Source organism: Myotis daubentonii, chromosome 3 (genome assembly GCF_963259705.1).
Source record: "Myotis daubentonii chromosome 3, mMyoDau2.1, whole genome shotgun sequence".
NCBI classification, from domain to species: Eukaryota; Metazoa; Chordata; class Mammalia; order Chiroptera; family Vespertilionidae; genus Myotis; species Myotis daubentonii.
Window position 1 is genome coordinate 149,285,381 of NC_081842.1, and position 27,427 is coordinate 149,312,807.

General features: G+C 41.5%; 1 protein-coding gene across 1 annotated transcript in view; it reads right to left on the reverse strand.

Moving 5' to 3' along the window:
* The window catches only part of BRDT (bromodomain testis associated), a 35,734-nt gene extending 21,866 nt beyond the window's left edge, over positions 1-13,868 (reverse strand). The window contains exons 1-7 of the mRNA XM_059688882.1: positions 13,642-13,868; positions 11,403-11,540; positions 9,655-9,769; positions 9,111-9,283; positions 3,551-3,892; positions 1,188-1,316; positions 329-508 (exon numbers count right to left, since the gene is read on the reverse strand). Coding sequence (XP_059544865.1) covers positions 329-508; positions 1,188-1,316; positions 3,551-3,892; positions 9,111-9,283; positions 9,655-9,769; positions 11,403-11,540; positions 13,642-13,830 — 1,266 coding nt within the window. The 5' untranslated portion in view covers positions 13,831-13,868. The remainder of the gene's footprint in view (positions 1-328; positions 509-1,187; positions 1,317-3,550; positions 3,893-9,110; positions 9,284-9,654; positions 9,770-11,402; positions 11,541-13,641) is intronic.
* Positions 13,869-27,427: the final 13,559 nt, after the last annotated feature.

Below are 27,427 nucleotides of genomic sequence, written 5' to 3' on the forward strand. Positions count from 1 at the left end.
TAGAGGCCTGGTGCACGAATTCATGCACTGGTGGGGTCCCTTGGCCTAGTCGGCAATTGGGGCCGATTGGGGCTGGCAAGCCTGGGCATGGCCGCGGGAGGGCTCCAGGGCATGCCCAGCCCGTCTCGCCCAGTCCCCCAACAGCAAGCTAACTTACCAGTCAGAATGCCTGCCCCCTAGGGGTCAGTGTGTGTCATAGTGACTGGTAGAACGATCAAAGAATGGTCGAATGAGCGGTCAGACATTTAGCATCTTACGCTTTTAGTATATAGGATCAGCAGCAATAGCTCATATAAATACAAAAACTTGTATCAATACACTTAGCTACCTGCTTCTTAAGGTTTGCAATACACTCATCTTCAGAATCATTAGAAGAGTTATCTTCAGAGGAAGTTTCAGTACTGCTTTCTCTACCAAGGGACTTTGTGGTATCTGTTTTGATATTATATACAGGCTTACTCTCAACAGGCTCATCTGGGATCTTTGCAAAATGCATTTCAAAAACATCCTATAATAGAAAATCAGACTGTTAAGCTTTTCTGTATTTTTTATTTAATGCAGCACTGTCCCCTTTTAACAAAAGCTACATTTTGGTGTCATATTTTTATAACAGTTCTGGTTTTCCTTGTGGTCATCATTTTGTAATATATAAACTTATCAGGTCATTATGTGTAAAACTTAAAACATATACAGTGTTACATGCCAATTATATCTCTATAAAACTAGATAACAATTACCAGAAGAAGAAATATAAGACTCATGCTTACCCTCCAGCCAACCATAGCAACTTTTCTCACTTTTTTCAGGTAACGCAGACCAAGTAATATTGGGAATCTTCTTTCACAGATCTCCTGCCCTGTGGCTGGCAGTCTACTACCTTCCAATAGTTCAGCCTCAAAAGTCCTTAGGTCTTTCCTTTAGTGGGACATGGGCTCCAGTCAACCCTATCTGAGATATCTACTGTCCCCGTTTCACTAATATTTTCCCTAATATCCTCTATATGGTGGGCACTTTGTTAAAAGATTTGCTACTAAAGGATGCTATACCTCAAGAAACAAACCATCCCACCAATTTAAAAATTGTATTTTACTACTTGGGTGTTATTCTTTATCTCTTGAGTTATGGTTCTAAAATTTCTAAACTATATTCAGAGGAAATTCACTTTCAGAGCACAGGTAACAACTTACCTGGAGCATTCTTGCCATTGTCACTATTTCATGATCTGGAGGATTGTATCTGTAGCAATTCATGAACATTAATCTAACATCTGCAGCAAATTCATATGCATCCTTATATTCTTGGTTGTCCATTTTTCTCTAAATAAATGAAAAATTACAGGAGTCACAAACATAGCCAATAATTATTTGACCACCTATATTAAGTGTTTAGAGATAAGAAAGGAGGGCATTCCAAGTTAAAAAAAAAAGAACAGGAAAGAATAGGAATAAAATCACAACAGCAGGAAAACAAGATGTTTTCAGATAATCTTGGATAGACAAGTTTGAACATAAAAAGCAGTGAAAAGGACACCTACATCTAAGATGTATATTACAATTGTCCTAGGAATGAAGACATTTAAAAATGAACAGAAAAGAAATTATCAGCAAGGGTTACATTTTTAGGTAGCTGCATATTAAGTATATAGAACAGTGGTTCTCAACCTGTGGGTCGCGACCCCTTTGGGGGTCGAACGAACTTTTCACAGGGGTTGCACAACCCTTTCACAGGGGTCACCTAAGACCATCGGAAAACACATATATATAATTACATATTGTTTTTGTGATTAATCACTATGCTTTAATTATGTTCAATTTGTAACAATGAAAATATATCCTGCATATCAGATATCTACATTATGATTCATAACAGTAGCAAAATTACAGTTATGAAGTAGCAACGAAAATAATTTTATGATTGGGGGGTCACCACAACATGAGGAACTGTATTAAAGACTCGTGGCATTAGGAAAGTTAAGAACCACTGATATAGAAGAATGAGGATGTAGAGTAGCCAGTTAGGCAGACACTATAAAATAAAAACTACCAACAGACAAGTAAATCCTTTAGACAGCTGGGCAAAACGTGTGTATTAATGAACAATTCATAAACAAATACAAAAGGCCAATAAACAAATGTAACATGCCAGACCTCATTTGTAATTGAAGAAATGCAAAACAAAAGCATGAAACAATTTTCTACTGATTAGATTACTGGAGATTTGAATGTGCTCTGATTGGGATCAGGGAATTTAACTCCCTACCTTTTGGTGTACAGGATGACTATAGCCAACTGAGCCACAGTGTCTGAAGCTAAAAAATTACTAAAAAAAAAAAAAAGAATAAAGACAAAATATAGACACCTAAGACCTCATGGAAGAGCCACACATTTGCACTTTTGTGAAAAGGAAAAAAAAGAGGAAAAAGTAAGATGAAAAAATGATGGTAAACACAAAATTTAGTAACAGGTTAATAAACTTAAAATTGATGATACAATAAAATAAAACTGTGTGTTAAATAAAAACCAAACTTCCAGACCAGTGATTTTGCAGCCAATGTTTGGTGGCACACTGGTATGCCACAAGAATTTTTAAACATACAATACCCAATTACTTATCAGGGGCACTGACCTCCTTTCCTTTAGATTGTCAAGTTAAAAAATGACAACAGCTAACAGAAGAATAGCCATTGGTGTGAATGAATAAAACTCATACCTATTTTTCTTTTGTGAGACTGGCAAAAAATATAGGGCTTTTTTTGTGAGCTACAGAATTTTAGTAATTAGTTTGTGTATGCCATGAGATGAAAAAGGTTAAAAATCTCTGTTCCAGACAATAAATAAGGAGTACAATGAGTACAATTTACCAGGAAGATAGATAACAATTCTGTAAATGCTATAGTTGTATTCTTTTAGTAATTTCCCTTAAAATTAACATACATAATTAAATTTTGCCAATAATTTAAAGCTTCAAAATCAGCAAGAAAACCCCATACAGAAAGGGTTATAAACTACATAAAAATGTTTTGCATTAGAATTATGAATTAAAAATATTTTTTTTTTGTGAGATTGGCAAAAAATATAGGGCATTTTTTGGTGGCTCAGTTGGTTAGAGCATTGTTCTGTACACTGAAAGGTATATGCTGATCAGGGCACATACCTAAGTTTTGGATTCAATCCCTAGTTGGGACATACTCATGGGAATCAGCCAATCAATTTTTTTATCCTCTCTCTCTCTCTCTAAAATAACCATATCCTCAGGTGAGAAAAAAAATTATTGAATATATAATGAGATAATGTTCACAATATAGCAAATAAAAATTCAGGGTACAGTTATATACTGTAACTCAAATATTATAGGAAAGAACCATAGATATGTTTGATTAGAAGAAAATAAAAAAATATACTGTTAAATGTTCCCATGATTCGCACCAGGTGGTGGGACTACTAATGATTTAAATTTTCTTCTTTATCATTTTCTGAATTTAAAATTTCTTTACAAGGACACAATCACTTTTATATTCAGGAAAAGAAGTCCCTCCTATTAAGACATTTACCTTGATAGTTCCAAGATCCATTGGATTTTTCACAATGTCATAGTAGTTATGGAGTCCCAATGCATTAACATCAACAGGATTATAAAAGGGCCATGCGTATGAAAAGTGCTTCTTTGCAAACAGTTCTTTCAGAATCTCACTACAGTGCCTTAATGGTTCAGTTACTTTAACTTTATATTGTTGCTGAGAATTTGGCAAAACATTCTTCCCCCCACTTTCTTTTATGGGTAGCATTTTGCCTGTTTTTTTTTCTGGAAGTGCTGGGGAAGGTTCACCACTTGCTTTAACTACTGAAGTTGTAGGAGTTGTTGTATCTGCTTTCCTCTTTACACCCTTTGTAACCTAAGACAAAACAATTCAAAAATAAAACTATAAGGTGAAACTCAGAGCAACAATTTTCTTAAAAAACAAAGGAAAGCATTATTAGCACCAAATCTTCCACATATTACATATTAGTAAAAGTTATTTTCACTTTTATAGACAAAGTAAGTAATTTACATATTTTTCTTCCCACCCTGAAAGAATTCTCTGGTGTAAACCTTTGAGACCAATGAAAGATAGAAAAAAAGTCAGTTATACAAAAAGTTTTTGAATGCCTGAAATCAGCTAGAGTGTATGAATTTTAAAAGAAAGTTATTGACCCACCAAATTGTGAGTAAATAAGTTACATCACACACACATATAAAAGAAACTGCAAAGATTCTAAACCAGTTCAAATCCTACCTAAGAAATCTCCAGAAGAAACTAAGATGGCGGCATAGATAAACACTGGGAAATTGCTGCTTCCCACAACAATTGATAAATGCATCAAAAACACAAGGCGGACATCATCCAGAACTACAGGAGGGCTGGCTGAGTGTAAATTCTACAACTAGAAAGAAAGAAAAGCACACTGAGAGCCAGAGGAGCTGCGGAGGTGGAGTGCAGAGGTATGGGGGCTCGTGCGCGCAGAAAGGGTCTGGCACCTGAGGACGCGGCTGTCTTTTTGAATCCGGAGGGAGACACAAGCTCCCGACGGCTCTGAAATCCGGTTCCGGGAAGTCTCTGGGGACCCAGGACTCATAAGGGGAGAAACTGGACTGTCTGGCAGCGGGCGAGCTTGAGGGCGGCTTTCCCTCAGAGGTGCTTGCAGCCATTGCCGGGACACTGGGACTCACGACTCCTTAGGGTGGGGCTGAGGCTCCCCATAGCTGCTTCCTCCGCCCTTTGATTCCATGAGACCCTGCCCTGCCCAGGCTGTGGCAGAGGCTTTTGCATATGAATGCCCCGGCCATTTGCAACCTGTAATTACCTAACCCCAGCCGGGCCAGATAGACCCAGAGCTTCCAAGAGAAGGCCCAAGGCCCCACAGCGGCTTGCATTGCTACACAGCTGAGCATCATCAGGGCACTTCCAAACTCCAAAAAAAGGAAGGGGAATCTGCAGTTCTCTTCGTAGTTCCTGCTGTGTAACCTCAGGCAGAGGCTAAATTAGCACCTCCTTAGATCCAAGAGCCAGTGTACCCAGTGGTCAGAGGGGGACCATCCAGATCACAACTCCTCAGATCCATAAGGGACACACTCAGGGTGCAGTCTCAGTGAGCACCAAAGCCCCACTGAAGCAAGTCTTGCCTCAGAAGGGTGTCTCCAGCACAGAAGTTCTCCCACTGCAGACACAGCTGATTCTCACTGCCAATTGGCCTGGAGGTCAATTCCTCCCAGTGATCCTACAACAACCAAGGCATAGCTACAACAAGACTGTGCACAAAGCCCACAAGGGGGTGCACCAAGAGTGTCCACCTCAGGTAACTGGGGAGGCTGAGCCACTGGGCCCTACAGGACACCTAGCACACAAAGCCACTCTATCAACACAGGGAAGCAGCCAAAATGCGGAGACAAAGAAACAGGTCACAAATGGCAGAAACAGAGGAAAGCAAATGACTGGATATAGAGTTCAAGGCCACGTTTATAAGGTTTTTCAAGAATTTTATGGAAACCGCCGATAAATTTAATGAGTCCCTCAATAAGTATACTGAGACCATGGAGGACATGAAAAAGGACCCACTAGAAATTAAGCATACACTGACTGAAATAAAGAATAATATACAGAGATCCAACAGCAGACAAGAGGATCCCAAGAATCAAGTCAAAGATTTGAAATACAAAGAAACAAAAAATACCCAACTGAAAAAGAAAAAAGTAAAGAGATTCCAAAAATATGAAGATAGTGTAAGGAGCCTCTGGGACAACTTCAAGCATACCAACATCAGAATTATAGGGGTACCAGAAGAAGAGAGAGGGCAAGATATTGAAAACCTATTTGAAGAAATAATGACAGAAAACTTCCCCTACCTGATGAAAGAAATAGACTTACAAGTCCAGGAAGCGCAGAGAACCCCAAACAAAAGGAATCCAAAGAGGACCACACCAAGACACATCATAATTAAAATGCCAAGAGCAAAAGACAAAGAGAGAATCTTAAAAGCAGCAAGAGAAAGACAGTCAGTTACCTACAAGGGAGTACCCATACGACTGTCAGCTGATTTCTCAACAGAAACCATGCAGACCAGAAGAGAGTGGCAAGAAATATTCAAAGTGATGAATGCCAAGAACATACAACCAAGATTACTTTATCCAGCAAAGCTATCATTCAGAATAGAAGGTCAGATAAAGAGCTTCACAGATAAGAAAAAGCTAAAGGAGTTCATCACCACCAAACCAGCATTATATGAAATGCTGAAAGGTATTCTTTAAGAAGAGGAAGAAGAAAAAGGAACTCTTACCATTTGCCACAGCATGGATGGAACTGGAGAGCGGATAAATACCACATGATCTCACTCATTTGTGGAATATAATGAACAACATAAACTGATGAACAAGGACTGATCCAGAGACGGAGAGGCATTGATTGGACTGTCGGGCTTTGGAGGGAGGGGAGGGGAGGGTGGGGGTAATGGGGAAAGATCAACCAAAGGACTTACATGCAGGCATATAGGCCTAACCAATGGACACGGACAACGGGAGGGGGGCGGGGCGTGAGGGCATGAGCGGGGGGTGGGGGGGGAGAGGGTAATGTGGGACAAGGACACATATGTAATATCTTAATCAATAAAAATATATTAAAAAAAAAAGAAATCTCCAGAAGAGAAACCAAGATGGCGGCATAGGTAAACACCGGAGATTGCTGCCTCGCACAACCACTTCAAAAATACAACTCAAAGACGGAACGGACATCATCCAGAACGAAAGAAAGGCTGGCTGAGTGGAAATTCTACAACTAGAAGGAAAGAGAAAAGCATACCAAGACTCAGAGGAGGTGCGGTGCGGAAGTAAAATAGAGGTACAGAGGTGCATGCGGAGAGGGTTGGTGGCTGAGGACATGGTTGTCTTTTTCAATTGGGAGGGAGTCTCAAGCTCTGAGCTCAAGTTCCGGGCGAGTTTCTGGGGACCCAGACTCATATGGGAGAAACGGGACTGTCTGGCATTGGTCGGAACTCGAGGGCAGCTTTCTCTCGGGGGTGCTTGCAGCGATTGCCGGGACACTGAGAAGCAGGGCCTCTGAGGGCAGGACTGAGAGCAGCCATAACTGCTTGCTCTGCCCTGTTGATCCCCTGGTACCCCGCCCTGTCCAAGACACTGAGGCTTTTGCATATGAAAGGCCTGGCCCTTTGCAATCTGATAATTACCTAACAAACTGCGGCTGGCCCAAGGCCCCAGGGCAACTTGCATTCATTCACAGCTGAGCTCCTTCTGAGCAACCTCAGGCAGAGGCTAGATTAGCACCTCCTGAAAGATCCAGGATCCAGTGTACCCAGTGGTCAGAGGGGGACCATCCAGATCACAACTCCTCAGATCCATAAGGGACACACTCAGGGTGCAGTCTCAGTGAGCACCAAAGCCCCACTGAAGCAAGTCTTGCCTCAGAAGGGTGTCTCCAGTACAGAAGTTCTCCCACTGCAGACACAGCTGATTCTCACAGCCAATTGGCCTGGAGGTCAATCCCTCCCAGTGTTACCTACAACAACCAAGGCTTAACTACAACAAGACTGTGCACACAGCCTACAAGGGGGTGCACCAAGAGTGTCCACCTCAGGTAATTGGGGAGGCTGAGCCACTGGGCCCTACAGGACACCTAGTACAGAAAGCCACTCTATCGACACAGCAAAGCATAAAAAAATGTGCAAAGAATCAGGACATAAATGACAGAAATGGAGGAAAGCAAACTACTAGATATAGAGTTCAAAACCACACTTTTAAGGTTTTTCAAGAATTTTCTAGAAACTGCTGATAAACTTAATGAGACCCTCAAGAAATCTAATGAGACCCTCGAGGTTGTGATAAAGGACCAACTAGAAATTAAGCATACACTGACTGAAATAAGGAATATTATACAGACTCCCAACAGCAGACTAGAGGATAGCAAGAATCAAGTCAAAGATTTGAAATACGAAGAAGCATAAAACACCCAACCGGAAAAGCAAAATGAAAAAAGAATCCAAAACTATGAAGATAGTGTAAGGAGCCTCTGGGACAGCTTCAAGCGTACCAACATCCGAATTATAGGGGTGCCAGAAGATGAGAGCAAGCAAGATATTGAAAACCTATTGGAAGAAATAATGTCAGAAAACTTCCCCCACCTGGTGAAAGAAATAGACTTTCAAGTCCAGGAAGCGCAGAGAACCCCAAACAAAAGGAATCCAAAGAGGACCACACCAAGACACATCATAATTAAAATGCCAAGAGCAAAAGACAAAGAGAGAATCTTAAAAGCAGCAAGAGAAAGAAACTCAGTTACCTACAAGGGAGTACCCATATGACTGTCAGCTGATTTCTCAACAGAAACTTTGCAGGCCAGAAGGGAGTGGCAAGAAATATTCAAAGTGATGAATGCCAAGAACCTACAACCAAGATTACTTTATCCAGCAAAGCTATCATTCAGAATTGAAGGTCAGATAAAGAGCTTCACAGATAAGGAAAAGCTAAAGGAGTTCATCACCACCAAACCAGTATTATATGAAATGCTGAAAGGTATCCTTTAAGAAGAGGAAGAAGAAGAAAGTGGTAAAGATACAAACTATGAACAACAAATACACATCTACCAACAAGTAAATCTAAAAATCTAGTGAATAAATAATCTGATGAACAGAATAAACTGGTGATTATAATAGAATCAGGGGCATAGAAAGGGAGTGGACTGACTATTCTTGGGGGGGAAAAGGGTGTGGGGGATGCAGGAAGAAACTGAACAAAAATCGTGCACCTATGGATTAGGACGGGGGGGGGGTTGAGGGTAGAAGGTGGGGGGGAAACGGGTGGAGGGGAGCTATGGGGGGAAAAAGAGGAACAACTGTAATAATCTGAACAATAAAGATTTAATTTAAAAAAAAATAAAAAATTTAAAAAAAAGAAAGAAATCTCCAAAATTTGGTTCACATATAAGTTTCTGTTCATAAATGTATACAGACCACTGTAAGATTGACCACTATAAACTAAAGGCCAATTTTCATATTAACTTTTTTAAAGTATAGACATCTCAACAATCAAACTTACACTCAACTATTTTAAAGCTGCAGTAAACTTGCCTGGGCCACTGTTTGTGAGGTGGAGTTGGGTGGAGCACCTTGTGCCATATTTAAAGGAGTAGTAGATGATTCAGGAAATACAGAGGGACTCACTTGTGGCTTAAATACATTTTCTGATCCTTTAGGAGACTGTTTTTCTTTAATCGAAGAAACTGCTACATTCTGTTGAGTGCCTGGTAAAGTGTGAACGAATATTTGAGTAAAATACAAAGCTAAGATATTTTCCTTAGTATTTTACATTAATCTATTTAATTCAACTTTTTAGCAATTTAAACATGGCACATTCCCTCTCCTCCTTTAAACCCTCCCACACACACCTGTTGAATATTGTTAGGCCAATTTAGATTTAGCAAAGACTTCAAAACCTGTTGTTAATGGTAGGCTTATCAATTTTACTCAAAAGGACGTGTAACATAAACTCAGACTAACAGACAGGTGGTAGTAAACATAAGCAAAACATTCAGACATCTTGGACACACACACACACATACACACACACACTCATATATATGAAAGAGAAAGAGAACATAAACTTCTGGTTTACCTTTCTTTATTCTTTCCTTACCACCCACAACTTGCTCTTCTTTTGGCATCTGTAATAATTTCTGTTTAAATAAATTCTCTAGAGCTTGTGCCATAAGAACAATGTCATCTCCAGGCTACAAAATATATAAAATATGCCATAACGTTACACAGTATGGTCACTGTACCAAGTACTTCTTAATCGTACTTAAATCCATTGTGTGTTTTTTTTTAAATATAATGGTATATTAATCCAATGGTTTTCAAGAAGATATTACAATTATTAGTACCAAGTTTCTATAAATCAGGCTATCTTAGAGAAGGTAGTAACATAGCACTTTTCATCTATCACTTCAAAATTAAGTTTAGAAAGAAGTGTAGCAGCTCATATTTTAGATTCTAACATCCTACCCCTTTAACTTCTAAAAAAGACCCAAGATGCCTTCTGAGCATCAGAGTTACAACTCAACCAATCCCACTAATATGAAAAGTATTAGAAATTAAAATTTCTACCTCACAAATAGGTTACAGAACTTATTCATGGCTATGCAAATTACTTGACCTGTCCCAATTCAGTTTTCAGTTAGCTAAACAATAAAATGACATTACTGAACTCAATTTTTAAATTGTAACTACTTTGCTTGGCTTTACTTCACTATTGAGGGGAGGGGGGAAAAAACCTCAATTAAATTACAAAGCAAAAGTCTAAAGCCGAGAACACTTATTTCTAAGTTAGGGAGCTCAGGAGAATTAGTGAACTTTATTTTTAAAGTAGAGGCCTGGTGCATGAAAATTCACCGGGGGGTCCCTCAGCCCGGCCTGCCCCCTCTCACAGTCCAGGAGCCCTCAGGAGCGGGAGATGACCCCATGACCAGAGGAAGGCGACGCCCCATCACACCTCTGCTGCCGCCACTGCCAGCAGCACAAGCCTCGGCTGGCCCTGGTTACCTGAACCTCAGGAGAATTACTGAACTTTATTTTTTAATGTTAATTTAACAATATGGAATTGTTAAATTAAAAGGAGGTTGCCAATGGTACTTTGAGAGTATCAGTGGTTCTGAATTTAAAAAAATGATATTGGCTGATAGTCTTAAATCTTTTAAACATATAAAATGGCACTGATAATTACCTTGGGAAGCAAATAAAAACCTCTATTACCTTTCTGTGTCACTAGTGATTCTGAATAAATGGGACATAAGTTTAAAATGATTAGATATCACGGAAGAGTTAGGAATCCAATTTCATGGATGAAATGTGAAGATTATGTTCAAAATGACCACATATATTATCAACAGGCTAATGCATTAACAGATGCAAATACTACTACTGGTATATAACAGAGAATGTGTCTGATCTTAAATTTGTCATGAAGTTTGTAACTTGTTTAGCTTCTTAGGTTATGGCCAGGGATTCACAATGTGAAAATGTAAACAAGATTAGTATATAATGAGATTTATCATCTTATAACTAAAATGGCAGAAGTGCATTGGAGAATATTTTGAAATAATACTTTACCCACAGAAGCTAGCTATCATTGGTATTTCATTTTTAAAAGCATAATAAGTCATTATAGGTATTCAGGAAAAAATATAGCAAATATATTGAACAAATATTGATAGGTGAAAATTAGGAAAACTAGTAAAAATAATCATTATCCTTAAAAATACATAAAATACCCCAAATCAAGACGATATTTGAAATCAGTTCACTTTCTTATACACATCTCCTATATGTAACAGCATAGAATTAGCAAGCATAAGGCTTACAGACCTTGTTGTATAAATAGCAATTCGAGAACATTGTTCTGAAGTCTTCTATGCATTCTGAAGCCTCCACATAATACTTATTTTCCAAGCGCTTCTTAATTGTACTTAAATCCATTGGGTTTTTGATAATGGTATAATAATCCTATAGTTTTCAAAAAGACATTAAAAATGTTAGTATTAATGAATGAACTACAATTGGCACACAAAGAAATTTAAGGAATGCCATAACCTGGAAACCAAAACCATCAATTATAAAAAATAAATCTGATTGCCATGGCATTATTTTTCAGAATGGGAAAAAAAAAATCATTAAAAATAACAAACACAAGAATGTAAAAGTAGAATCATACTGGAGAATAAAAAGGGCATGAAGAAAAATAAATTAGTGTTTATCGACTCTGAGAGATCCAGAGTATAATCCCAGTTCCATGACTTACTTTTATTTTACACACTAGAGGCCCAGTGCATGACATTTGTGCACTGGAAGGGGGTGTCCCTCAGCCTGGCCTGCACCCTCTCGTAATTCCGGGACCCCTTGGGGGATGTCTGACTGCCAGCTTAGGCCCGCTCCCCCTGGGGGAGGGGGGTTCTTAGGGCTGCGTCGGAGGCAAGGGAGGCTCCCGCCACCACCCCTGCGCTAGCCAGCTGTGAGCCTGCCTTCTGGTTGAGCAGCATTCCCCCTGTGGGAGAGCACTGACCACCAGGGGCAGCTCCTGCATTGAGCGTCTGACCCGTGGTGGTCAGTGGGCATCATGGTGACTGGTTGTTCTGCCATTCGGTTGATTTGCATATTAGCCTTTTATTATATAGGATTACTTAGCCATTCTGTTATAAGATGGCTAAAAATTCCTAACGTAAAACCTAAAGTTGAATTCTATTTGTGATGCAACAATCTGCCAGGAACTGTCAAGAGCAACATTCATGACAACCACATTAAATAGATGTTTTGGCTCAGTGGATAGAGCATCAGCCTGCTCTATTGGTCCCCAGTTCAATTCCAGTCAAGGGCACATATCTCAGTTGCAGGCAACCAATCAATATGTTTCCCTCACATCAATGTTTCTCTCTCTCTCCCGTGGCCCTCCCTACCACTCTCTCTAAAAATCAATAGAAAAATATCTTTGGATGAGAAATAACAAAATAAAAGTCAAGTGACATAAGCTATGACAAGAAAGCATGTACACAAACTGTTAAAACAATAATTTCAATACTCAGAAAAATGAGCTTTATTGTTTAGGAAAAAATACTCATTGGGGTATTCTTTAGTGGTGCTGAGTAAATCAGTTGCTTATTAAATATCTATCTATATATAAAAGGCTAATATTAAATATCTATCTCTATATAAAGTGTCCCCTTGGAATTTCAACTGGGAGAAGTTCGATCGCTTGCTATGACATGCGCTGACCACCAGGGGGTGATGCAGAACATGGCAGGTAATGGGGGGGTGGAGGGGTGCTGAGGGAAGGAGGAGGCGGAGAGGTGGGGAACCTGAGTGGCCCTGATTGCTGGCCAGGCCTACGGATGGGCCTCTGGTATTTTACAATATTAAAGACTAGTTTATTTGTTTTAGAGATTTACACAGTTTTGTTTAAAAAAAAATTAATATAATTAATTATAAGACACTAGGGGCCCGGTGCATGAAATTCGTGCACTGGGTGTGTGTGGGGGGGAGTGTCCCTCAGCCCAGCCTGCCCCCTCTCACATACTGGGAGCCCTCAGGCGTTGACCCCCATCACCGTCCAATCGCAGGATCGGCCCCTTGCCCAGGCCTGACGCCTCTGGCCTAGGCATCCGGCCCGGGCAGCGGGGACCCGCAGCTGCAGCGGCCCCGCGATCGTGGGCTCCGCTTTAGGCCCAGGCAAGGGACCCCTAGCTCCCGGGACTGCCAGCTTCGACCGTGCCCAGCTCCCATCGCTGGCTCCACCCCTACTTCCTGCTATCACTGGGCAGGGCGGAAAAGGCACCTGATTCTCCGATCATGGCTGGGGGGCAGGGCAAAGGCGGCCCCAGGGCCGCCTTTGCCCTGCCCCCCAGCTCTTAGCTCCCCCCGGGGTTTCCGATCACTGTCAGTGGCAGGGGGCTTCTTCCTGCTTTCCCTTTCGCCGCCCTGCATTGTGCCTACATATGCAAATTAACCGCCATCTTGTTGGCAGTTAATTTGCATATAGCCCTGATTAGCCAATGAAAAGGGTATCGTCGTACGCCAATTACCATTTTTCTCTTTTATTAGTGTAGATACTTACAGGCAATTGTAGTTTCACAGCATCCACAGGCTGCAGAAAAGGCCAGGAAAAACTATGCTTCCATAAAGCCTTTAAGACAACTTTTTGTAGATACTGCAGTTGATTTGTCAATCTCCCATTTTTCTTAGTATTTATAAACTCTGGTGGTGGAGGGTTAATAATAGCTATTTGTCTACTTGGCAGAGACATTCTTAATTGCTTCAAATTCTGATATTCTAATGTCTACAAATACATGTTCTGAAAAATAAAACAAAACTGAGTTATTTTCAAATGGTTCTATAGGCACTGAAAGTATTAAGAATAACAGAAAATAAACAAATGGGACTACATCAAAATAAAAATCTTCTGTAAAGCAAAAGAAACCATCAACAAAACAACAAGAAAGCCTACCATATGGGAGAACATATTTAGCAATGATATATTTGATAAAGGGTTAATATCCAATATATATAGGGAACTCATGCAACCTAACAGACAATCCAATTAAAAAATGGCCTAAGGACCTAAATAGTCACTTTTCCAAAGTGAACATACAGATGGCCAAGAGACATGGAAAAAATGATCAAGTCACTGATCATCAGAGACATGCAAATTAAAACAATGAGGAATCACCTCACACCTGTCAAAATGGCTATCATCAACAAATGATAAGTGCTGGTGAGGATGTGGAGAAAAGGGAACCCTAGCAGTACACTGCTGGTGGGAATGTGAGACTGGTGCAACCATTACAGAAAACAGTATAGAGTTTCCTAAAAAAATTAACGACGAAATTGCCATTTGACCCAGTGATTCTACTTCTAGGAATATATCCAAAGAAACCCAAAGCACCAATCAGAAAGAATGAATGCACCCCTGTCATAGCAGCACAACTTACAATAGCTAAGATCCGGAAACAGCCCAAGAGCCCGTCAGTAGATGAGTGGATAAAAATGCTGTGGCACATTTATACCAAGGAATACTAGCAGCAGTGAAAAAGAAGGATCTCTTGAGATAGCATGGAGGGACCTGGAGAATATCATGCTAAGTAAAATAAGTCAGGCAGAGAAAGACAAGTATCACATGTTCTTACTCATATGTGGAATCTAACTAACAAAATAAACTGATGAACGGAGTGGATCCAGAGATATGGAAACATGGAACAGAGTGCGGAATCTTGGAGGGAAGGAGAGGGTGGTGGGTGGGTGGGAGGGAGGTAATCAACCAAGGATCTTAGATGCATATATGCATGGCCCATGGATGCAGACAATGGGGCAGTGAGGGCCTGGGGGTGGGGGGGATAGGGGAGGGCTGGAGTGGGTCAGATGGGGGGGGGCGGGGATGGGACATATGTAATACTTTCAACAATAAAGATTTAAAATATAAAAATGAAATGGTTCTATAGGACTGAAAGTATATTCAAGAGTAACGGCTATTGTACTTTAACGCACGTAATGCTTTTTAAAAACCAAATGACAAATGAATCCATTTTTAAACAAATACAAACCTTGTTCTATATAAGTACTAGAAGTTGTTTCATTATGTATGTATGCCTTAGTTTTGGATGATTTAGGTTATTTCAATCTTTCACAGTATTTCTGTTTCTCTAAGACACAAATTGATGTCTTAGCAGGAAAAGTCTGTAAGTTTCTGGAAAAATAAAATAGCAGGTGGAGTTACAAATAATATTCATATATAGTTATTCTACAATTATTAGTTCAATGAAGGGGAAATGGCAAAAATAAAGGATTTTCTGGCTAATTAAATAAAATTATTTCTTTTAAAACAATTAGAAAAACATGTTAAAATGCTATTCTTCAGTGCATATTGCTACACCTAAAATAAAAGTTTAAAACTTCATGAGTATTTCAGAAAGACAGTATCTAATGTAACTAGTAAGCATTGTTACTTTACAGCTCAGAGAACAAAGGTATTACACCAAGTATGTTAGCAAAATGATAAGTATGATTATCAAATAAAGTGTTTATTAGGATAATGCTCTCAAGCTTCAACTATATTGTAGCTATGTTAAAATGTTCCATTTTATAAAGTTCAATAACATTCCACTGTATGCTTGTACCATAGTTTGTTTATCCTTTCATTGGTGGACACTTTGGCCCACCTCTTGCCTATTAAGAAGTGTTGTGAATATGGGTGCATATTTCTTCAGGACCTGCTTTTAGAAATGTTACTGGAATTTCTACATCATATGGTAATTCTATTTTTAATTTTTTTGAGGAATTGCAAAGTATTTTCCTTAAGTGGCAGCATCATCTTACATTCCCAACATTCAACAGGGTTGCAGTTCCTCCTCATCTGAACATCATGTAATTTTCTGGATTTTTTGTTTAAAAGTAGCCATCCGAATGGATGGGAGCTTTGTCAATCACTTTAAAAGTAGCACTGCCCAGGCCCCAACCTTGGGAGGTGGGACTTGGAAATTAGTTTCGTTTACTTGATTTTTAAACTACTTTGGTGTTTCTGCCCTGGCTGGAGTGGCTCAGTTGGTTGGTGTGTCATCCTGTACACCGAAAGGTCTCAGGTTTGATCCCTAGTCAGGGTGTGTACGAGAGGCAATTGGATGTCTCTCTCCCCCCCTCTCTAAAGTTTCTTGGTGTCTCTGATGTGTAGCCAGGATTAAGTACTACTACATTAACTTGGAGGTGATTACCAATCTTATAATTTATTTCATCTTATGACTTTTCATATATATATATATCTTTAAGAACAAAGGAGATGATAGTCTAAAATATCACAACTGAAAATGGCTCTTGCTCAGCTGGTGTGCCTCACTGGTTGAGCAATGACCTGTCATGATTTCGATTCCCAGTCAGGGCACATGCCTCGGTTGGGGCTTGATCCCCATTCGGGAGGGGGGGCATGCAGGAGGCAGCTGATCAATAATTTTCCCTCATCATTGATGTTTCTATCTCTCCCTTCCTCTATAAAATCAAGAAAAACATTTTTTAAAAAAGGAAAATGGTTCTTATCCTCACTTTTCAATTATTTAAAGCTAGACTACCTTTTGAGTGTCCTAATTACAAAGATAACCACTATGACTTCTATCATCACAGTTTACTGTTTTAAAACTTTCTAGATTTGCTGTGCATTATATTGTGTCTGGCTTCCTTTCATCAATGTTATATTTGTGAGATTTAGCCACATATTTACCTATGTTGTTTGCTCATTTTCATTGCTGTATGGTATTCTACTATAGAATTATCATTCATCCATTCCTACTGGGACCTTTGTGTTGTTTCCAAATAATTGATTATGACAATTACTGCTGTTGTGAACATGCATGTCATATATATATGCAACATTATGTTGTGTATTAAACCAGAAGTAAAATAGTTGAATCACAGATTATGTGTATGTTCAACTAAAGAGAAATTGCTCAAAATTAAGACATAATAACCAAACTCAAGTTATTCTATATTAAATATTTGCAATAAGCTACTAAATATATTTTGGAGACTAGGGAAATTTAGGGAATTGTTCATTTTGATAGGTATGAGAATGATATGGTGATTAGGTAGGGAAAATGTTTAAATGTATGCTCAAAAACTTGGTGTGAATAGTCACACCTGTATAGTATGCGCTAAATGGTTTTTGCGGAAAACCCTATATAGACAAGCAAAGCTGGCTATATATATATTTCCCTGTATGTTAAAATTCTTTAATAATAAAATGCACTGTGATGAAGGGCTACAGATGAACTGGCCAAAAACAACAGCTGATAATTATCAGTGGGAAAAAGAACAGCTAATATTGGTAATCTGATCTTTTCAAAGTAAATGCTGTGCATTGCTTGGCTAGAGGTTCTGGTTTCTAATGTGCGGTAAGCTCTCTGTTTAGCAGAGGACTATAAATTGGTCCCTTTATAAAATACTAGGGGCCCGGTGCACGAAATTCGTGCACTGGGTGTGTGTGTGGGGGGGGAGGAGTGTCCCTCAGCCCAGCCTGCCCCCTCTCACATACTGGGAGCCCTCAGGCGTTGACCCCCATCACCGTCCAATCGCAGGATCGGCCCCTTGCCCAGGCCTGACGCCTCTGGCTGAGGAGTCCGGCCCGGGCAGCGGGGACCCGCAGCTGCAGCGGCCCTGCAATTGTGGGCTTCGCTTTAGGCCCAGGCAAGGGACCCCTAGCTCCTGGGACTGCCAGCTTCGACCGTGCCCAGCTCCCATCGCTGGCTCCACCCCTACTTCCTGCTATCACTGGCCAGGGCGGAAAAGGCACCTGATTCTCCGATCATGGCTGGGGGGCCGCCCCAGGGCCGCCTTTGCCCTGCCCCCCAGCTCTTAGCTCCCCCCGGGGTTTCCGATCACTGTCAGTGGCAGGGGGCTTCTTCCTGCTTTCCCTTTCACCTCCCTGCATTGTGCCTACATATGCACATTAACCGCCATCTTGGCAGTTAACTGCCAATCATAGTTGTCAGTTAACTGCCAATCATAGTTGTCAGTTAACTGCCAATCATAGTTGTCAGTTAACTGCCAATCATAGTTGTCAGTTAACTGCCAATCATAGTTGTCAGTTAACTGCCAATCTTAGTTGTCAGTTAACTGCCAATCATAGTTGTCAGTTAACTGCCAATCATAGTTGTCAGTTAACTGCCAATCTTAGTTGTCAGTTAACTGCCAATCATAGTTGTCAGTTAACTGCCAATCATAGTTGTCAGTTAACTGCCAATCATAGTTGTCAGTTAACTGCCAATCATAGTTGTCAGTTAACTGCCAATCATAGTTGTCAGTTAACTGCCAATCATAGTTGTCAGTTAACTGCCAATCATAGTTGTCAGTTAACTGCCAATCTTAGTTGGCAGTTAACTGCCAATCTTAGTTGGCAGTTAATTTGCATATAGCCCTGATTAGCCAATGAAAAGGGTAGCTCGTACGCCAATTACCATTTTTCTCTTTTATTAGTGTTGATTTGCAATTATCCCAGTCTTACTGTTCAAAGTATTTGAAGTTTCTGTTTACTCACAAAATTTTTTGAAAAGAACTTATGTGTGCCCAGTTGGTTTGACTTAGTGGTTGAACTTTGACCTATGAACCGGTTGATTCCCAGTCAAGGCACTTGCCTGGATTGTGGGCTCCACCCCCCAGTGGGAGGTGTGCAGGAGGCAGCTGATTTTCTCACATCATTCATGTTTCTCTCCCTCTCCCTTTCTGTCTCTGAAATAAATAATAATGATGATACTTGGCAAATTTCTGTGTTAGCTGCCAATTTCACTTTTTTTAATTGTCTCTAAAGCCTTAATTATTTTTATTAACATGAAACAAAATGCCAACATAATGCCCCAGCAACACAAACCAAGAGATTTTCACCTTATCTTGACATAATGGTGGGTCATGTTCAGTTGCAAGATATTAGAAATAACATCATTCATTTTAGTCTGGTTATCTCTAAAATGACTTATACTCCAGCATGCTGAAGTATGGAGTTACAAATATGCTGGCTACTATGTATAACCCATCACTATCTTGTTCGTATGAAAGTCCACTGTTGTTTCTAATGTTTATGGTGAGTTGCCATTTTATTGTTACTGCTGCTTTCAAAGCAGTTTTTGCCCATTGATTACAACAATGTTTCCTTTTCCATTCTTGTTCCCCAGCCAACTGGACTCTCTCCTTACTATTAGCAATTTCCTATGTATTTTTTAGAAATCACATGGCGTTTTTTTTTTTACAGAACAGAGTGCTGATCATTACCAGAACTTAATTCATCTTAGAAAAATGCCTCCCCCAACCCCTCACCAAAGAAATGTTCTATGGTAGCCACCCTTCCCTTTAATGGCTGCATAATGTCACATGGATGTGGACATATGGATATTACATGTAACAATGCAATGAATATTCTCATATGTACATTAATGAATATACATGCCACTACCTATTGCATATATATATTTGGGGGGAGGGCTGGCCTATTTCTATTAACAATTTCTGGGCCAATGTTTTCAAATTTTGCTAGATGTTTAATTGTTCTCCTGATGTTATTCCAACTTCTAGTTCTACCAACATTGTACAAGAGTAAAGTTTCAAACTTCTAAGAAAAAGAGAGTCTTTGGGGTGGTTGTGAATATTTCAAAGTCATTTCTGACAAATACACATAGATCAAAGATTTTAAAAAAAATATATTTTATTGTTTTTTTACAGAGAGGAAGGGAGAGAGATAGAGAGTTAGAAACATCGATGAGAGAGACCTTTCAGTCCGCAAGCCGACGCTCTATCCACTGAGCCAAACCGGTTTCGGCCAAAGATTTCTTGAAATGCATACATTAGCAAAAATTGTTTCCAAAATGTTCCTAGAAACATGAAAGTTCACCTCTAATTCAAGGTTTCCTCCTTTCAAAAACACCAGGACCAACCAATTTCTTGTGTTTTCCAAGAAAAAAAGTTTAATTCCTCAATTATTACTACCTCAATGGTGCAGGTATTAAATTGTGTTGCCCAATATGCACACTGAAGCTTCAAGGAATCAAGCTGATAAAAAAAATAATTTAAACCCTGACGGGTTTGGCTCAGTGGACAGAGCGTCGGCCTGAGACTGAAGGGTCCCAGGTTCGATTCGGTCAAGGGCATGTACCTTGGTTGCGGGCACAACCCCAGTGGGGGGGGCGTGTGTGTGCAGGAGGCAGCTGATCGATGTTTCTCTCTCATTGATGTTTCTAACTCTCTATTCCTCTCCCTCCCTCTCCGTAAAAAAATCAATAAAATATATTTTTTAAAAAAATTTAATATATCTTGGGACATCATAGTAGATCTTACACATGCAGGAAGGAAGCAGTACAGCAAAAAGAATTTGGCTTTTTGAATATCAGATGGTTTCGGGCTCAGTAATGTTAAAAAAAAAGTAATGAGCTCAAACACTAAATCCTGCATCATCAAATGAGCTGCCTCCAATTCAAGGGAGACACGTTTCTTCAAAATAAAATCAGGGCTCTGGCCAGGTAGGCTCAGTTGGTTAGTGTCGTCCCCCTCAGCCAGTGGTTCTCAACCTGTGGGTCGCGACCCCTTTGGTGGTCAAAGCACCCTTTCACAGGGTCGCCTAAGACCATCCTGCATATCAGATATTTACATTACAATTCATAACAGTAGCAACATGACAGTTATGAAGTAGGAACGAAAATAATTTTATGGTTGGGTCACAACATGAGGAACTGTATTTAATGGGCCAGAAGGTTGAGAACCACTTCGGCCTAAGCCAAGGTTGTGGGTTCAATCCCTAGTCAGGGCACATGCAAAAAGCAACCAATGAATGCATAAATAAATGGAGCAACAAATCAATCTCTCTCTCAAATCAATTTAAAAACCAATAAATAAAGCCCTGGCTGGTTTTGCTCGGTGCATAGAGTGTCCGTCTGCGGACTGAAGGGTCCCAGGTTCAATTCCAGCCAAGGGCACATGCTCCAGTTTCCAGCTTGATCCCCAAAGGGGGGCATGCAGGAGGCAGCGAATCGATGATTCTCTCTCATTATTAATGTTTCTTTCTATCTCTCCCTCTCCCTTCCTCTCTGAAATCAATAAGAATGTATTTAAAAAATAAAATATAAATGAGGCTTCAATGAAGGTCAAACAGGTAATGTCGAAAATGTATCTTCTGTACAATAATCCAGTCTTCTCATCTGCTGCTCCCTGCAAGCTAATGAGTCCTGTCTAGAAATGCTCTTGGTACTCTAGATAATGACCCCCTTCTGAAGTCCCTGCTCCCTCTCGATGGATCTTCAACATTTCTATCCTAACTTACCCTCCCATATAAACTTTCTCAAGTATCCCTAAAATTCTTCTCTTCATCCTACTGTCTCCTCGTAGCCCCAGTCTTCTTTCTTTTGTACCTCACCTCAGAACATCCTTAAAAATGGCCTTGTTTTTACCCCCCACTTCACAATCAACTTTTCCCCACCATTTCTCTAAAACTCCCTCCCTTACATTTAGGTTAACACCATACTTAGTTGTTAAATCCAATGGGTTCTTTTTGAACCCTATCTCATTTAACCTCTCAACTACATCTGCCACTAGACTATTGTGACCCCCTTAAAACTCTTCTCTAGTTTCCAGGATACATTTCCCCCCAGATTCTATTTGTTAAATATTTATAAATCACCTACAATGAGGCCAAACACTGAGCTAGAAATTGGGGATACAGTCTCTTTACAGACACTTATGCTATGCTAGAGAAAAGAATGATGCTAAAACAACAACAACCCCCTCCCCCCAAACCAACAAAACAAAACCCAGCCCCAGCTGGTTTGGCTCAGTGGATAGAGTATCTGCCTGTGGACCAAAGGGTCCCAGGTTTAATTCCAGTCCAGAGCATGTACCTCGATTGCAGGATCCTCCCCAGCTCAGGTCAGGGCTCGTCAATGTGTTTCTCTGACATCAATACTTCTCTGTCTCTCTCTCTGTAAAAATCAATGAAAAAATATCCTCGGGTGAGGATTAAAAACAAAATAGAGGGCCAGGGTGGAATTCCAGATCTTATTTGCTCATAATCTTATTTGGCTAATCCACTAATCTTCCCCACTTTGTACCCTATTTATACTCCATCTACAAACTCCCCGGATATGGTCTACAATATCTCTACACAAATGACTGACTCTGAATGGACATATTGTGAATACTTCTTGTGGCCTGGCCAGACGTGGCTGAGTGTTGACCTGTGAACTAGGTTACTGGTCAGGGTATATGCCCGGTGTTGCAGGCTCAATCCCCAACGTGGGGCGGGCAGGAGGCAGTTGATCCATCAGTGATTATCTCCCAGCATCTGAAATCAATAAAACATATTTTCTCCGTCTCCCAAACCATTGGTTTTGTTCACTCGTCACTTCCCACCTGAACTAATGCAATGGTTTGGTTTTTGTTCACACCTCACCTTAATTCCTAACACAGGCTAGCACTTTGAGATCAGGCTCACCACCGTTTCTGAGTTAAGCTTGCCAACGGCTTAATGATAGTGGAACGAATAAATGAATCAAGGACAGGAATTTCCCCGTCCCAGATGCTGATCTCCATAATAAACGCCACAAAAATGCCAGCTGCAGCCAGAGCACTGAGTCTCCCGTGCGTTCCCTAAACGTCAGCGATCCGCACCAGCCGCGGCCCCCCGATCCAGCCATCCCGGCGTGTTTTCCCAGATGGAGAGGAGGCGGGCCCCCGACTCCTCGCCCGACCTCCCGCCCATCCCAACCTTACAAAAAAGCCCCCAAACCCAACCGAACCACAGCAACAAAAACACATCCCATTTAATAGGGTCTATTGGTCAACGAGCTTGCACTAGACGAGGCCTAAGGAAGCCAACTGGCAGCTCACCTGGGCTGTGGCCGGCGCCGGCCTGGCCTCCCCAACCGCCTCGCCAGTCGCCCAGTGCCGATGGGGGAGGGGACGCGAGGCAAAAAAAACGGTTATTGCCCACCCGGGGGGTCCCAGCGCAGCGGGGGTCCCAGGACCGCGCTCCCCGCAGAAGCTCTTACGTCTTGTAAGAAGGATCTTGTCTGATCGTCCCCTGGAGCTTGCACAGGATAAAATGGTGCAGGCAGCGGTTCTCCACGGCCCTCCACCAACCGTCGCCGCCAGCTCTCACCCGGATGGTGGCTGTTGGCGGCTGCGGCAGGCGCCCTTATAGGCGCCCTCCGGCGCGCGGCCCGCCCATTGGCTGCCGCGCATCACGTGGGCGGGAGAAGCGTGCCAGAGGCCGGAGCGCGGCCTGGAGGTCCTCACGCCCAGGGCGCGGGGTGGCCGAGCGCTTCCGGCCAGCCGGGCACCGAGCAGAGAGCCCGAGGGTTCCGAGCAGGAGCGCCGCCCGGGGCGTTCACTGTACAACGGCAGCCCTGCGGGGTCATTTGGGAAGTTCCCGAGTTTGGGCTTGCGGCGTTTTCATCATTTGCACACGTTTGTCCAGCCGAGAGCTTAATATGAGGTAGCCGCCGAGGGTTCACTGGGTTTTATGTTTTTCTTCAAGTGCATTTTTATTTGTATTTGACAACAGCTTCAAGTAGTTCATGGAGTTTCAAGTGGCACTTAGGAGCTGTTTCCCAACAGCTGCCGGAGGAGCGTGATTTAGTGACCGCCTCCTCATAATTTGTGGGTGTGTATTAGAAGGCTGTATTTGGCACAGTAGTCGCCTTTTGGGTCCTATTGCCGCGATTCTGAAGTCTTAATATATTGATTCCTAGGTGGGGAAGGGAGGACAAAAACAGCCGAGGAGCTGCCAGATAAGCTGTCAAAACCAATCACCCTCATTCCCTGAAGCTCAAACCTGGGGGTCCTCGCAGACCTTGGCATGTCCTAATTCGGTCATTTTATGTGAGTGGAGGTCCTCCGGGACCAAGGGCTCACAAAACAGCAGTACACTAGAGGTCACTTAAAGAAAAGGACCTGCAGGCATGTTTACATTAGTAAGGCTCTTCTTATTCAAAACACTGAAAATGGCTGACTTTAGTAAAAGAAAAGATTAGAAAGCCTTTATTTCCAAGTAACTCAACGATGAATAAATTTAAACAAATACACCCCACGGAAGAGTCAATAATCGTGTCAAATTTGTTTAGATTTAGTATTTGAGTTCTTGTTGTTGTTTAAAATCTTACTATGCAGGGAAAAGAAAGGACTTAGGGTGTGCGGTAAGTACAAATCTAGGTGTGGCCCACATATAATGAAAGGTCTAGATATTAAGGAGAAACCAAGATGGCGGCATAGGTTAACGCCGGAGATCGCTGCCTCGAACAACCACTTCAGAGATATAACTAAAGGACAGAACAGACATCATCCAGAACCACAGGAAGGCTGGCTGAGTGGAAATTCTACAACTAGGAGGAAAGGGAATATCATACCCAGACTCAGAGGCGGCGCAGTGCTTAAGTGAAATACTCAGGTGCGGAGTGCGCGGAGCGGGCTGGCGGCGGAGAGCGCGGTTGTTGTTTTCAATCGGGAGGGAGTTTCAGACTCTGAGCTCCAGATCCGGGCGAGTCTCTGGGGACCCAGACTCAAACGGGAGAAGCGGGACTGTCTGGCTTCGGTCGGAACTCGAAGGCAGCTTTCTCTCCGAGGTTTGCAGCAGTTGCTGGGACTCTGAGAGGCAGAGCCCCTGGGGAAGGAACTGAGAGCAGCCATAACTGCTTGCTCCGCCTGCCCTGTAGATCCTCGGGGACCCGCCCCGCCCAAGCCCTGCGCAGAACCATTTGCCGGATAGCCTCAGGCAAACGCTAGATTAGCACCGCCCTAGAGATCCAGCACAGAAGCCCTCCCACTGCAGACACAGCAGACTCTCATAGCCAGTTGGCCTGGAGGTCAAATCACCCCGGGTATTGCCGACATCAATCAAGGCTTAACTACAACAAGACTGCACACAAAGACCACTAGGGGGTGCACCAAGAAAGCATAAAAAATGCGGAGACAAAGAAACAGGACAAAATTGTCAATGGAGGATATTGAGTTCAGACCCACACTTTTAAGGTCTCTTAAGAACTGTCTAGAAGCTGCCGATAAACTTAGTAAGGCCCTCGAAAAGACTGGTGAGACAGCCGATAAATGTAGTGAGATCCTCAAGAAATCTAATGAGACCCTCGATGTTGTGATAAAGAACCAACTAGAAATTAAGCATACACGGACTGAAATAAAGAATATTATACAGACACCCAACAGCAGACCAGAAGAGCGCAAGAATCAAGTCAAAGATTTGAAATGCGAAGAAGCAAAAAACACCCAACTGGAAAAGCAAAATGAAAAAAGAATCCGAAAATACGAAGATAGTGTAAGGAGCCTCTGGGACAGCTTCAAGCGCACCAACATCAGAATTATAGGGGTGCCAGAAGATGAGAGAGAGCAAGATATGGAAAACCTATTTAAAGAAATAATGACAGAAAACTTCCCCCACCTGGTGAAAGAAATAGACCTACAGGTCCAGGAAGTGCAGAGAACCTCAAACAAAAGGAATCCAAAGAGGACCACACCAAGACACATCATCATTAAAATGCCAAGAGCAAAAGACAAAGAGAGAATCTTAAAAACAGCAAGAGAAAGAAACCCAGTTACCTACAAGGGAATACCCATACGACTGTCAGCTGATTTCTCAACAGAAACTTTGCAGGCCAGAAGGGAGTGCCAAGAAATATTCAAAGAGATGAATAGCAAGAACCTACAACCAAGATTACTTTATCCAGCAAAGCTATCATTCAGATCGGAAGGTCAGATAAAGAGCTTCACAGATAAGGAAAAGCTAAAGGAGTTCATCACCACCAAACCAGTATTATATGAAATGCTGAAAGGTATCCTTTAAGAAGAGGAAGAAGAAGAAAAAAAAAAGGTAAAGATACAAATTATGAACAACAAATATGCATCTATCAACAAGTCAATCTAAAAAGTGAATAAATAATCTGATGAACAGAATGAACTGGTGATCATAATAGAATCAGGGACATAGAAAGGGAATGGACTGACTATTCTTGGGGGGGAAAGGGGTGTGGGAGATGCGGAAAGAGACTGGACAAAAATCGTGCACCTATGGAAGAGGACAGTGGGTGGGGAGTGAGGGCGGAGGGTGGGGCGGGAACTGGGAGGAGGGGAGTTATGGGGGGGGAAAAAAAAGAGGAACAAATGTAATAATCTGAACAATAAAGATTTAATTAAAAAAAAAAAAAAAAAGAAAGGTCTAAGGGAAGTCAAAGAAAGTGAAAGCCAGCGATTAATGCAAGTGCAAATTTCTTTAAACAAGTTTTAGGCTCTCCTCCTAAGAACCAATGGAAGGGAGAAGTCCACGCTCCACGGAGAAGTCTGAGAGATCTTTTAAAAAGGCAAATATCATTATTAACAATTTTTAAATGGTTCAATTACTTTTCATTAGTTTTAAGCTAAAGATCAAAACCCTTGAGATAGCCCTAACTGGTTTAGCTCAGTGGATAGAGCGTTGGCCTGCGGACTGAAGGATCCCAGGTTCGATTCCGCTCAAGGGCATGTACCTTGGTTGTGGGCACATCCCCTGTAGGAGGTGTGCAGGAGGCAGCTGATCGATGTTTCTCTCTCATCGATGTTTCTAACTCTATCTCTCTTCCTCTCTGTAAAAAAATCAATAAAATATTAAAAATAAATAAAATATAAATTTTTTTTTAAAAAACCCTTGAGATAAACTAGAAGATCCTAGATGATTTATCTACCATCAGTTTCCACCAACCCTTCAGCCACACTGACTGTTAGCTCATCCCAGTGCGCTGTGTTCTCTCGTGGCTTTTATAACAGGCTCTTCTCTCTTCCCTTCCATCCCACATGCAGGTGTCAGCCTAAAGCCATTCCCTCATGGAGGTCTCCATTAGATTAGGTCTTCCTGGTAAGAACTTTCATTATGACCTAATTAGGTAGCACTTATTATGATTGTAATGATATAGCCAGGGGTATATTTAACATCTCTTTTCCTTGAATACCAAGGAATGATCTTGGTATTCAATTCATGTCACTCCACTCCTCAGAACTTTTCAGTGGCTCCCCTTTTCCTTCATAGTAAAATCCAGTGTCCTTGCAATGGTCTTCAAGGCTCTACATCATTTGCTCCTCCTACCCCCACTCCTACCCCCACCCCTCTGCCCCCCTATCGTATTTGATCTTGCTGCCTGCTATTCATCCAGTGCACTGCACTCAGCCAAACCTGCCTCCTTGCTGATCCCAGAACACTCTCTAGCTGTGCTTCTGCCGGAGCCTTCTCATTAGCTGTCCCCTTTGCCTGGAAGGCTTTTGCCCCAGAGTGGAATGGCTCATTCCCTCATTTTCTTCCGATCTTGCTTTGAACATCACCTTCTCAATGAGATCTTTCATAGTTAGCTTAC